Source organism: Microcebus murinus, chromosome 6 (genome assembly GCF_040939455.1).
Source record: "Microcebus murinus isolate Inina chromosome 6, M.murinus_Inina_mat1.0, whole genome shotgun sequence".
NCBI lineage: Eukaryota > Metazoa > Chordata > Mammalia > Primates > Cheirogaleidae > Microcebus > Microcebus murinus.
Window position 1 is genome coordinate 90,803,112 of NC_134109.1, and position 14,008 is coordinate 90,817,119.

The 14,008-nt window shown below is 35.3% G+C and overlaps 1 protein-coding gene across 3 annotated transcripts in view; it reads right to left on the reverse strand.

The window, feature by feature from the left end:
• Nucleotides 1–305: 305 nt before the first annotated feature.
• WDR72 (WD repeat domain 72) overlaps nt 306–14,008 on the reverse strand; it is a 220,135-nt gene continuing 206,432 nt past the window's right edge. For 2 of the 3 annotated variants that reach the window (XM_076004384.1, XM_076004385.1), the window contains exons 19-20: nt 9,314–9,418; nt 307–3,524 (exon numbers count right to left, since the gene is read on the reverse strand). In XM_076004384.1, coding sequence (XP_075860499.1) covers nt 3,469–3,524; nt 9,314–9,418 — 161 coding nt within the window. In that variant the 3' untranslated portion in view covers nt 307–3,468. Of the gene's footprint in view, nt 3,525–9,313; nt 9,419–14,008 lie in introns of all 3 variants that reach the window. The other variant, XM_076004386.1, reaches the window with a different exon arrangement.

Below are 14,008 nucleotides of genomic sequence, written 5' to 3' on the forward strand. Positions count from 1 at the left end.
GTCCCTGTTGGCCAAATTACAGTGCAAAGTGATCCGGGGACCACTGTACAAGAAGCCATGTAACTTCATCCGAAAGACAGCTATTCAAGAAAGTTTTAACTTTGCAACTCTTTTGGTCACAGCTAATTTTTAAAATTCTTAAACAACACAAAGTATTATGCGAATGTTTACAAAGCAGCGACTTTCTTATGAAATTAAACACAACTCTGGGCACTTCGCATATAAGACAACATGTTGTTGAGAATAAAAGAGTTTATAACACTGCTTTTAAGTGACTGAGTAATCAAAATGTATGCCATATAAAGTTTTTAAAAAATTGCTTGAATGAGTCCATTCTGCGAAAATAAGACTTTAAAATCAATCGGAATTAATGGAAACTGAGCCTTCATTTTTAAACACATGGCATGAGACTTAATTTTTAAAAACTCAATTATTATAATGTGCCCTCTAAAGATTGAAGAGAACCAGGATCTTTTCTAAAGTGTTCATTTGAATAATTACAAAAAGGATTTTTAAGATACAGAACACGAAAGGAAAATATCTAAGGAAAGAAAGAAAAATCAACTCAAATGCTACCATCTAACGATAGACTATTAATATTTTACAAACAGTTTTTCTATCATTTTTCTAATACTGACATGTTCAAAGTAGTCTTAACCTAGTTTCTAAAATAGTAACAGATTGTTTGAGACCTGAGGCCACCACTCTAATTGTGTGTTTATAATACTATCCATTTTACCTTATATTGGAAGGTTTTTGCAGTGTTCAGATTGCTCTTTTAATGCCCTTGGGGGAGCCCTGGGAGGAAGCTCTCTGACACAGATGAGGAAATGAAGCTCTGGGCTGCACAGCAAGCCTGTGCCTCTGCTCTTAACCCTAGATGTTTCCAGATTCTTTCCTCTGCAAAATACAATATAGACAATTCATGACTCTACAATAAATAAACAAATCTAGGCCTGCAAATTTGAAAATATGATATGCCTTTGGGGTATGTGTGTGTGTGTGTGTGTGTATGTATATTCATAAATATCACCAAGATGATTACCAAAAAAGAAACAAAAAATAAATTTTTAAATGAATTATTTATTAGAATAACAGGAAGAGTCTGGACGCAAACATGTTTGCTAATACAATCACTCCACTGGTTACCTAAGACAAGACATATATAAGGACAACCACCTAATCAGATACAAACATGTTTGCTAATACAATCACTCCACTGCTTACCTAAGACAAGACATATAAAAGGACAACCACCTACTCAAAAGAGAGTCAGTTTTGAGTTTCTAGTAGTGGTATCAAGTAGTTAGGGTCACCACATGGTCCATCCGATTAACTGTGTGGCAACTTGCCATTTCAACTCACCTTCATAACAGAAATTACTGAAACATGTTGAACATGAGTCAGTATAAAGAAATCACTTTTAAACAGACTAGTGGATCTGTGTTATAAACACACTTGCTTGTGGATATTAGAATAGCATTATTTAAACATCTATCTCTAAAACTCTTATTTTTAGGAATTAAAAGTTTTGATAATGATGTTGGTCTCCAGAATTCATATTGATAAAAGCAAATTTTAATTAGCCATTTAACATGAATTTTTAAATTTTAGTGACTCTAACATGTGATACCAAAAATTCTTAAAACTCCCATTTATTAATAGTAATGTCATGGCTGTGCCAGTTCTAATTTCCTATAGCTGGTGACATCATAAAATATTTATTAGGGATTCTATATTAGTTCCTTTAGACCTGAAAAAATGCTAAGTATGGCAACTGTTAAAACCTATTGTAAGTCTACTTTGAAAAATGGAATAATAGGATGTAGCTATAAAGATAATGAAGCTTATTTTTAATAAACACATCATAACTTGAGCATCCACACAAGTTTTAACTATTAAAATTGCCCCTTTGAGAGGACATGTACTTATTTGATATTGTCATCATTCAAAATGGTTTTGAGAGTCCTTCTGGTAATGACCTTAAGAGCCAATACACAAATGCAAGAGAATATATTGCATTGCCTTGCTAACCTCCTTTATTTTGACACTTGTTCCAAGTGGCTTTTAGCTATTTCCAAAAGGGGATGGAGGAGTACATATATCATTTTTCAAAGGATAATAATTTTCTAAGATTATTTGTATTAATAATATGTTACAGTTTCTGAAGTATAACTCAAAAGCAATTTCAAGCAGTGGAATTATATTTTAGGAAACAAGGAACACATACTTTAAACTACTTACAAGAGGCCATATTCATTTGATGTCTATATTCTGGTATATTCTTCAGGTGAATCATTAATTATAAGCTTCTTATGAGTAGATGTGGTGCCATTTCAATTTTATACTTCTATTCTCTAATAATCTTCCTCTTTCTTGCCTACTACATCCCAGGATAGAACCTAAGGCTGGTGCTCAAAAATACATTTGTTGAATTGCAGTGACTTGAACTTCCCTATTAGATAGATATAGGTATATATCCTATATTTAAGATTAATAATTTATTTCCATTTTTCATGGATTAGGAAATATTTGTATTTATAATATATGCACACTAATAACCTTTTTGATGATTTTCTATAAATCAATGAATCATACAATATAAGTCATAGAAAATAAGTCAGATCACTAAAGGCCTTAATAGATGAGCATTTTATGTCTGTTCTTATTGTTTTGCAAATTTTAGTTATAGAATTCCTGCTAGTCAAGCTTCTTTCTGGGAAAAGAACAAGAGTTTATACTTCAGAAGAATCAATTGCGAAATTGAATCAATTGCGAAATTCTGTAAGTGGATTCCCCTTCCCTATTTCACAGCTAAATGGCCAAAAAGATCAACCTTTGGCCAAAGACATTAGCCTCAATATCATTAGAAGCCCAAATTAACTGAACAGAACAAGGTTGGTCCCTGTTGTACTGTGTATCACTTATTGGGCTAATTGATGACAAAGGGAAGTGGTTATTTGTTGACAACATTTCATGCTTAGGGATGAGATCTGCAGCAGTAATTGATGTGAATTAAAGCATCTACTAAAACAAGATGTCCTAACCTAACAAATCAAATTTGGTAAAGTTTTAAACACATTGAAGTAACATTAAATTTAAAAGTATTACATGCTACATTGGCTTTAATGTTGTTTGTTATATAATTCAGGGACTAAAAAGATGGAAGAAAATCCAAAGCAGTATTAAATTTGTATCTGTGAGCTGGCATTCCTTGTTGGAAATACTAACTTAAAAGTAAGAAGCAGGAATATAGAATTATTTAGACAATTATTTTCTAAAATTAGGTGAACTGGGGTATTTTCAATCAGTGTTACACTTTCAATATACTCTGGCTAAAGGATTAGCAAATCCATTACAGCCTGATAATTTGACCAATAACACCATTGCTTTTACATAATACTAAACAAATGGCAGTTTAGGGTTTTGTAATTTGTCCAAATCCAGTTCTTACGGATGAGATTCCACTTAGCACACTTTGCAGGGGCACACCTTTGCTAGCCATAAATGATGTCTTGGTTCACCTAGAAAGAAAACAAATTTCTTAGGTTATATAATGAAATACAGAAAGAGGAAAATAGAAAGAGAAGGTGGAAGGGAGGAAGAAGGGAAAGGAGGAAAAGAAGTAGAAAGGAAGGAGGGAGGGAATGAAGAAAGAGAAAGAAAGAAAGAAAGAAAGAAAGAAAGAAAGAAAGAAAGAAAGGAAGGAAGGAAGGAAGGAAGGAAGGAAGGAAGGAAGGAAGGAAGGAAGGAAGGAAGGAAGGAAGGAAGGAAGGAAGGAAGGAAAGGAGGGAGGAATACAAGTGTTGCCTGTAATTTCTACATGTCTTTTCTATCCTGAAATAAAATATGTTAATAAAAAAATTCTTGTAACCAGGTAAATACCTTTTAATTGCACACATTACTAATAGGCTATTGTTTTTTAATTGCCAAGGAAGATGAAAGTTTTCAACAAGATAAATTTGGTTTGAAATGAGTAAATTTCCATACATTCTCAAGCAGCTTACTTGTTCTTAAGAGAAACCCACAACTGTATGTTTAGGGTCAAACCTTATTAAAATTTGCTGAAATATGTTTAAGTTATAGAATCAAAAGAGCATTTATTTCTCAGACTACTTGGATAATTATCTTTGTAGGCTAAAAAAAAAATTTTTACTTGATTTAAATCAATTTGACTATCAAACTAATTGGAGCATCTACCTTAATTAACTATTTTTAAACACATTTCTATTAATGACATAACCATGGATGGTAACTCTCATTCCTACTGGCAGAAAAGTAAAAAGCAGACTCTTTGGTTTAGTGAAACCAATGTTGTATGCTAAATGTTTGTGTGTGTGTGTGTGTGTGTGTGCATTAGCCTACAATTTTATATTCCTCTAAAAATTATTATGTTGATGTTTACATTTTTCCCTTTAGATACATTTTTTTTAAAAAAATGTTGATATTGTTAAACACAACTAGAAGGATGCTTATATCTTGCTACTGAAATCTTGTCTCCAATTCTTCTAGAACATTTTTTTAGAACCAACCATGGATGGCTATGACTGATGGGCTGCTCACACATTCCACATTTTTCCTGCTTCATGCATCATCATCAGCCATCTCCAGCACTCCAGTCCTGAATCTGTCCTACTTTCTGTTACCTGATTTTTGCTGGTGATTCATGAGTCAGAATAGTAAAAGAAAAAAACAATCCACCTTGGCTTTTCACAATGTAGTATCCCCTGAAAACTCTGTGGGAAATCTAGTTTTGCTCCTCAGATTCATGCAAATGTAATATTGATTGACAATGATGTACCTAGATCTACCTACATAACACACTGTAGGAAAACCACTAAGATGTATTAATGGCAGAATGCATACTGATCATAAACTACTTCGAAATGATATGAAAACACTTACGTGAATGCATTTTGTTAGACTTCTAAGCACTCTCTTGTCACTATTGCTTTCAGCTGAAGCTACTTTTAAGCACTGTCCTTAAGGCACTAAAAAATAAAATTCTTAATTTTGCAAGCCAGTGAAGTGATTAAAAGCCCAAGGTCTCTTATTAACACTTTCAAAAAAAATTGTGAATGTCCCATTAAATTTTCTGTCACCATGAGCATAAAGGTGGAGGGCAAGAAACCCTTTCTTTTATTATGCTAGAGAACAGGGATTGAGCTTTACTCCAGTATGAGAAAGAGTTAAGAAGTTCACCAGCAAAAGGCTCAACTGAAGCGTTTTTGTGATAATGTCTTTCAGATTCAGAAGCAACCAGGCCTTAAAGAACCAAAGAAAGAAAGCCTAATGGCCCTAAAATCTCAAAAAAGGGAGCTGCAAGTTCACGATGTTGTCTCAGTGCTTCTATTACTAGACATCAAAGTTATTCCCATAGGTTTCAGGAACGTATAAATGCCAGCGAAGGAGCAAGCAGACTTCACAGGGGCTAAGCCAGAAACTTCAATCTGGGATTCACCTGCGAGTCAAAACTCTTTGCTAATGAATTATTCCAAAGAAAAGATACTGCCGAGAGATACTTTCCCCTATCAGACAAGACCTCCAGGTTCACTAGCAGGGTCAAAGTAACAGGGATGCTCTGGTCTAAAGGTGCTTTGCCTACCTTAATGGACTCCAGGTACTCACCTGGGTATACAGCTTGAACCAATAAAGAGATCACAATGGCATGATGAATAAGGTAAAGCACTCTAGAGCCCAGGTGAACAACCACTCCACGAGGCATATAAATTGTGGCTTATATGCAGGCTGAAGCCCGTTTACAAATGGGTCATCCTAGTTAATCCGGAGCTTGAGAAGGGGTGATGTCAATGTAAAAATAAACAATCTACATACCGAGTTCAAACCCACTGTATTCAAAGATAATTCACAAAGTCAATCTTACTCTTTTACATAAATGCTAACAATTTGATTTTATTAATGGCATTTTAAAATCTCTACCAACATTTAAAATATCAACTTCACTTTTTCTTCCTCCAAATTTAGTTTTTCTGTGCTTTAATGTCCCTTTTGTGTTCTGCATATGAAAATGAGTTGGTATTAGCAATACGAAACCATAAGAGCTAAAGTAAAGTGATGTTCAGAGGATTTGCAAAGAGGAGGCTTTATCTGAAAAGAACAGTATGTGAAGCAATATTATTTTTTTTTCTGATAGCAAATCACCTTTATTTTCCAAGCAAGAAAATATTAAATAATATTCAAATATTAATCACACTAATTCTTTGGCCTTCTAATGTTGATAACTCTCTCCTTGAACTCTTTCAAAATTCTAATGGTGACAAGGGACATATTCTTGAACTGTATTTCAATGAAAAAAATGATTTTTTTTGTTTTCCATATGCTGTTCAAACAACTGTTCTATTCATTGAAAATGATGGAATAAATATATTAGTCATTTAGCATCGCATAGAAAAAAACTATGTAAGGTCAATATCCATTAAAGTTAGAAGACTGATCGCATTCAATTTTGTAACTGGGGAATTTTGCATGTGCATAAAAATGTTAAAAGGAATTTTAAGTGAGTGATAATATTCAGCCGAAAAATGGTTAAGAATGCGCAGATTTAACTGCTCTCTTTCCATACAACAAATAATATACTAATGCAATTAAAAGCTTAGCTACTGAAGCAACTCTACTGTTAAAGACATCTTCCCAAATCTCACCACTTAAAAATCCCAAATTTTATTTCTTCTTCTAATGAATGTGGTTAATATTTTCCAGAGAAACACCACTCAGACATGGTGAGTAGAGCTAACTAAACCACCACCAGAGTAATGTTTATAGTTCTGGAGCCATTACATTTTGAATGATTTGATATTTTGAAGTTAATTTTTGGACTTCAAAAAGTGGACGGTCATATTTTTGTAGTTCGAGTCCGTCCCTCTGTGCCACCAATTTCACAGAAGAAATATACAACTTATTTTCCTCCCTGTTCAGTTTTAGGAATTTTGCCTACTTGAATGCTCATATTTCAAGGAAATATACTCTCTCATCAAAATCTTCTTTCCTACTAAACAAGCACCTCTGTCAGAAGTGTCTTAATTTCTTATCACAGAATTTTATCCACACAAGGAGCAATAAATAATTCATGTCACTGCCTCTTTGTTGTGTGTCCCTGAACTGCGCAAAGCTGGAAGGCTGACAGCTGTGTCAGGACAAGCACCAAAGATCTGACATGACAAGTGACTAACAAGTTTCTTTCAGTTCATAGTGAAAGAAGACAATGGCCCAAAGTGCAGAAAGAAATCCTGAAACAAAATAAAACTGCTTCTTTCTTTTTAGCTAAGTGTTTGCTATGAGCTTATTTCCAACCCACAGGCCCTGGTCATTTTATAGGACTGCCCAGCCCCCTTTATTCCTCACGCTCGCTTGGCCATTTACTCCTGGCCACGGATCAATATGAGCAATTCTTGGAGAAATACGATGTCTCCATGACAACCAAGCCACAAATTCTCAGTGGAAGGCAGTGAGACCAGTAGTGAACTCTCCAGAGGTTTCTAGGCCTATAAGGCAAGATGTCTTAAAATGCAGGATGGACAGAGGAAAAAGCCAGAGTAATTCATTCTTTATTACCAGCATAATGATATCCAATGTACGGAACGGTACTCACTTTTTAAGTTAAGATTCTTTATCAGCGCTTATATTTTTAAATGATCTTTCTTTTTTGACATATCCTTTTGTTTACATCAATCAGAGTATGTCATATTTGGATCTCACTACAATTCCACTCATATTTAAGGGATGATAGAAATTTATTCTACTTTTGAAATGGTACAAAGCTGATCTACTCTTATGAAAAACAATGAGCACTTAGGTAAAAACTTGATTCATGGATCTAACTGCCTGACAAGATGACTGGATAGAAAACTGTTTATGAAGATGCTTTAAAAACCTAGTCAGAATTAGGCAATTAGTCAAAATTAGTCAAAATTAAAAGTAATTTACAAATAAGTTTTAGTATGGAAATTTAACATTGACCATTACCCTCTCTCCCTTTTAGAGTGAGACTAAGTCTATATTTTTTTTTTTGGATACTATGGCAGGGGCTGGAGTTCATTTGCACATTAAGAATTCCTGTCATTGTTAAACATGCCACTTCTCAGCTGCGTGGGATGCTCCAGCAGAAGGGAGGCTGGAGATGGGCACATGGCAGTCGTTCCCGTTTCGAGGAATCTTGGAGGGGTGGAGAGGACTGATACACAATGCCATCGCCACTGGGCCTACTGGGGTTCTGAGATGACTTAGGGGACCTGACAGAGATTGCAGGCTGCACCTTTCACTGAAAATTAAATCTCAGTAGCTCTCCTCGGGGAAGGATCAGGGGACTGTTTGCAGCTGCCCCTTGTCAGCAAAGGCTACAAGATTTGGAAATCTCTTAACTAAGCTGACAGGTCACAGAGAGGATGAATCAAAAATATGATACATGGATCAGCACACAAAGATGTGAGAGGGTAGAGGGTACACAGTAGCCAGATAAAATGGGAAAGAAAAATATTAAGTGCGGGGAGATATTTAACTCTTTCACTCATGATGACAAGATACTTTTAGCACCTTATAGCTTTGTAGTTATCCAAGAATGCCATTCCACTTTTACAAGGTTTTTTTTTTTCTTTTTCTTTTAATTAATTAGTTGTTAAGACTAGGCATGCCTCAAAACAAAACAAAAACAGAAACAGAAATCCACGCTTAAGTGTTTCTGGCTGTATCCTTCTAGTACATTTCTATTTTTTTCCTACAAAGAAAGTATAAAAATAAGTAACTTTGACATAGAGCACATTTCATTGCATGAGGAAGGGTTACCGTTTTTTTCTTTTCTTTTGTTCTCAACAGTTGACAATACCCATTACTGTCATGCTAAAATCCTCTGGTCCAGGTTAGAATCCTGTTTGTTTTTGGAAAGGTAGACAGAATTGCAATGATGACAATTTGCTTCTCTTTTGCCTCCATCCCTCCACTTCTGCTTGGCTCCTGTTAGATCCCATTATTTGAAATATTCCAAATGTTGGCATTTCTCTAGTTTCCAATCTCTTCCCCCCTATTAACCAGTTTAGCCTAAAATTGATGATAATGAACTAATAGTGTCAGCTTCCCTTCTCAGTCATAAAGCCTTTGTACTTCCTGCAACTGAATTCTTGATGAAAGAGGAAAAGATAACAGCTCCACACTGTGACCCCTGGAGGTGACCATTAATTTGACAGTGCAGCTGCTAGGAGAAAACAGCATTACAGCGTCCTTTCCCCCAGCCCCTTCCAAGGACCCCAAAGCTGTGTCAAATCTATCATTTTATACTTGACTATTTTTAAATGGCTTTCACCTGGACTCTCAGACTCTTCCAAGACACATCTGTCAGGCATGTCCTCAGCATCTTGGAAGTTTGCCGAGTTTGAGTTGCTGTCATGGTTGACCGGACTGACTGGAGCTATTAAAAAACAGAGAGAGAGAGAGAGAAAGAGAGGGAGGGAGGGAGGGAGAAAAGAAAGGGAGAGCGATGAAAAGTAGTACCAAGCACCATTAAAATATTTCCTTTTAGTTCCACAGATATTTCCAGGGACACACTATGTAAACACAAATAATAAATTGAAATAAAATGTATCCTCTAAGTATTTATTGGCAGACATGTAATTAGTTGAAAAATCTATAGATGTGACTTTATCTTAGAAGAAAAATAAGTTCATGGCATCAAGCTTAAAAGCTACAAAGTAACAAAGTGATCTCTTCTGAAGTCGAAATCGTATTTTTAATGCATAAATCTAAAACAATATAGTCAATTAACGGCAACAGGACACAGAGAGAACATCAGGCTAGGCAATTAGAAAGACCAGCTCTACAGTGGTGGCAATGGTTTCTTTTGTCCCACAAATCACAGCTAATGAACACTATGTATGCATCTTCATTCTTTCGTTAAATTAAAAACGATGGTACCAAACACCAACAAATTAGTCCTATAAAAAGCAAATTTAAAAATATCAAATAAATACACTGAAACTGATAATAAGGGCTGGTGTTTTTGAATGGAAGGTCTCAAGACAACTTATCATGAGATATTATTTCAGAAACCAAAGCTAGCAGAGGAGTCTAAAATTTCCTATAAATACATTATACCCACTAATTCTGTTAGAGAATGTGGAAACAGACTCTAGTTTCCACATTCTTCCACAAGTTATAATACTTGTTCTAAACTATCTCCGTAAGTAACACATTTCCATATTACGTTTGTTCTAGGAATCATTTGTCAGAAAAAGTAGACCCTGTCTTCATGAAAAAAAACCCAGTGGAAAAACAAAACAAGACTTCAATGACATAAATTATATCACACTGAAACCAAATGCTGTAAATACACTCACACACACACACACACACATACACACAACTGATTACAATAGAATTTTATCTATCATAAGTTGCTGCAGCAAACACTACTATCGTGTCTTCAGATCTTGATAACACACAATATATTTATAGGCTATAAATGCAATAAACAAAATATATATTTATAAATCATACATGAGATATGTTTGTTGGCACAGGGGACTTGGCCTGGCCATTGTCTGCACCTCCATTAGGAGAATAGAGAGTGATGCAGAGGCTGGAGACTGTGTTATCTCACACATTTGATAAGTAACCCAAAGGTGTCTCACCCCAGATCCAAGCAGCATTAGTAGTGTTCGTACCTGCCACACTCCTCTGCTTATTTTAATGGAGTGTACGTAGCATTGGCGATCATAACCCAAGGACCACAAAGAAACACTTTAAAGGAGACTAGGAACATAATTCTGGTTCAAATATTCCCTCCAGACAGTTTCACTGACCCTATCACGACATAGCTAGAACGTCTTTGTTCTGCGGAAGTATGAGCATAGTTAGAATGCACTACTTCTCCAAAACCTTTTGTTTGGGAACAAGATACGGGAAAAGTATAAAATTCTTATTTTAAATAAATAAACACAATTTTTTTCATTTTGTGCATTTGAATTTTCTGGAAAAAATACAGAAGTAGGGACCATGTCTAGTTCATTCACACATTTCTGTGTGCCATGTATATAACAGTGTCTAGCCCATAGAAAGTATTCTTAATGGATTTGTGAACTAATGAATGAACGAATGAATGAAGCAAAGGTACGATGCTAGATGTCCTCCTCATCCAAGAGGATGTGTGCTTTCAATTATCTTCCCAACACATCTGCTCGGTTTCTTGTTTAGGCCCACTTAAGACCAAGGACACATGTTTGCAACATAGTGATGTGAATTAGTGTGACTTGGAAGGAGAGGATATATAACTTAAGTGGTTATTGATGTAGCTATATTTAATTTAATTTTCTTCAGTTTAAGTCATACTTACAGATTATTTTTGAATCCATAGATTTTTATGAAATGTTTAAGTGGGATAGTTAAATGCATCAAAGTTTCAGAATACTATTATATTGGCCTGTTTTTTAATGATTTTTATCTCTATATATCTTAATTGCTAATTTTCTGAAATATTTACATTGGTATTTATAATAGGGAATAAATCACATAGCTAAATCTAGTACTAAAAGCCAATGAGGTAGCACCTCTATTGATTTGGACAAATGCATTGCACTTGTCTTTCAATACATTGTTCTTTCATAATTTAAAACTTTTCTCCATTCATTCATTTGTTCATTCCTCCAACAAATATTTATCAATCACCAAATATTTAGGCGATGTTGTTCTATATCAGGACCTCTAAGAGGAAGAGGACATGGTATTTGATAAAATAAGTCCATGCCTGCAAACATTTTTAGTTCCAAAAAGTGGTCCCAGGATGAACTGACATTCCAAATCTCTCAAGAAAGTCAGAAAGTTAGGTGTAGTTTTAGTTGCATGATCTTCATTAAACTCCCACTAGTATATACTATGCAACTCTTTTGCTTCCACCTCTGAATTTGGAGGGTGTGGCTTACGTGGTGGTAAGGGAGTAGAGAAAGTTATTCTTTAGATATTTTGCTTAGTTTCACATTAGTTTCCAAATTTGAAATTGCACAAGATTTATTGTTTTTACTAGGTAGTTCCTACAGCATCCAATTAAACCTACTACTGTAGAAGAAATACCTACATTCTCCCAGTTGGGAACAGCAGACATTGGAGAGGTTAATTACTGCCATTCTACTTTTTGTTTGTTTGTTTGATAGGCTAATCCTTGCAATTGCTCTTTTGGGTGTTTCCTGTGATGTTTCATCATTAAACTCTGACATGATGTGTGACCAAGTCTTCTCTAATGAATCATTTCAACAGGGATGAAATCAACCAATATTGATCTAGTGCTTATTATGGGTAGAGCTCCGTGCTAGACTGTGAGGGGTAAAGAAATGAAGGCACTTTTAATGTGCCCTCATACAACTTGTGATCTAGTTGAAGTATGATAAAAAGTAACTAGTCGGAGCATTAGTGACCACATTTTAAGAGCAACGGGGTTTCTAGTAGTGCAGAGAATTTCTCTATAATAGGGTAGTCTGGAGGTAAATTTTAAATTAGAACTCCTTGAGTGGGAATGTGGGAATTCCAAAGGGACATAATTCAAAGCAAAAGAAAAAGATCTAAAACTAGGCATGACCAAAGAAATACCATTAGCCCAGTGCCACAAATGTATTTGTTATTGTTGCTGCCTACTTTGGTATGTATTTTTAATGAATTCTCTTTACATGTCTCTTTGAGCTTTTCCTGAATTGCTGTTGTTAGCTAATTCTTCTCACCTGTAGAAGTTAGCTATAGACAGGTTTTTCCTTGCCCTGGATAGTCAATAATTTGATCTTTACTGATGGTGGGCCCATTTATCACAGTAAGTTGTCCTTTCACTATACATATTGACTTTTATTTATCAATACCAAAGTCCATTTGTAGCTCATCACTAAAGTTCTTGGATATTTTCAGTAGTTTTTGAAGGTGCATTTTAGAGGTTGGCAGAGATATACTTTTGACATCAATATAGTGCAAATGATTGCTAGGCTCATCTTTAGCTGAAAATCAGCTGTTTATTTCCTCTGTAATGGATTCTGAAATAGTCCACATTTGGGTGGTAAGGGACAAGGAAGACAGACTCTTCTTGACAGTTCCACCGCTGAAAGATGTAAGACTGCTCTACCCACTCATCACACACCTTGAAATATCGACAGCTAAAAGGCCAGTGTTCTAAATATCTTTGTAATATCTTTGTCAGCTAGACAGAGGGAGGAGTCCACGTATTTCACGCAGATATGTTTTGACTAGGGGGCATTTGACTATGAGTATAATTCTTCTAGATCCTAAAGGAAAGGAATGGTTCAGCCAAAGACAACACAAAATCAGTAGCTCTTAAACCACGTTCAAGAACACCTTGAGAGGAAACTCAAAATATTGTATGAGGAAGACTCTGTAGAAGCATTTATGGTTAAAAATTAAAAATGTCATGGCAAGGTCATCAGTGGTCATGCTCCTCCGCCTGTTCTGTTCTCTATTTTGGTTTCAGTTATCCTATAAAAATTCCCTGCTTCCTTTTCTCATCATTTTCTAAGAAGGTGATATTAGTTGTTAAAGTTGCCTAGGCCTAGGAAGCAAAGAACTCCAAGAAACATCTCCCCATCCCCAGCAAGACGAGCCACTGGAAAAAAGTCTCTGTCCACTTCCATGAACAGCAGCTGGTTCTTCCAAGCCAGGCCACTGCTGTCATACAACTAGAGTCCTTGTTAAAGATCCATATCATTTACAGTGTGAATAAAATCTGCAGCTCCAAATAACATTTTCAATACAATGACTTATGAATGATTTAAAAATAGATCCCATTCATCATACATATAGGCTGTTTGAAAGAAATGGGGATATTTCTAGGAAAATCATTAATAAAAAGATACAACAGTTTGAAATGTTGGGCAACTGAATAGAATAAACCACTGTAGTGCCCGAGAAAACCCAAACAAAAAATCTGAATCACTTATTAATCAAGGGCATGAAAATAATGTAGAGATCAGGAAAGACTCGATGACAGCTGAGATCTGTGGAAGAAGCAGTGGAA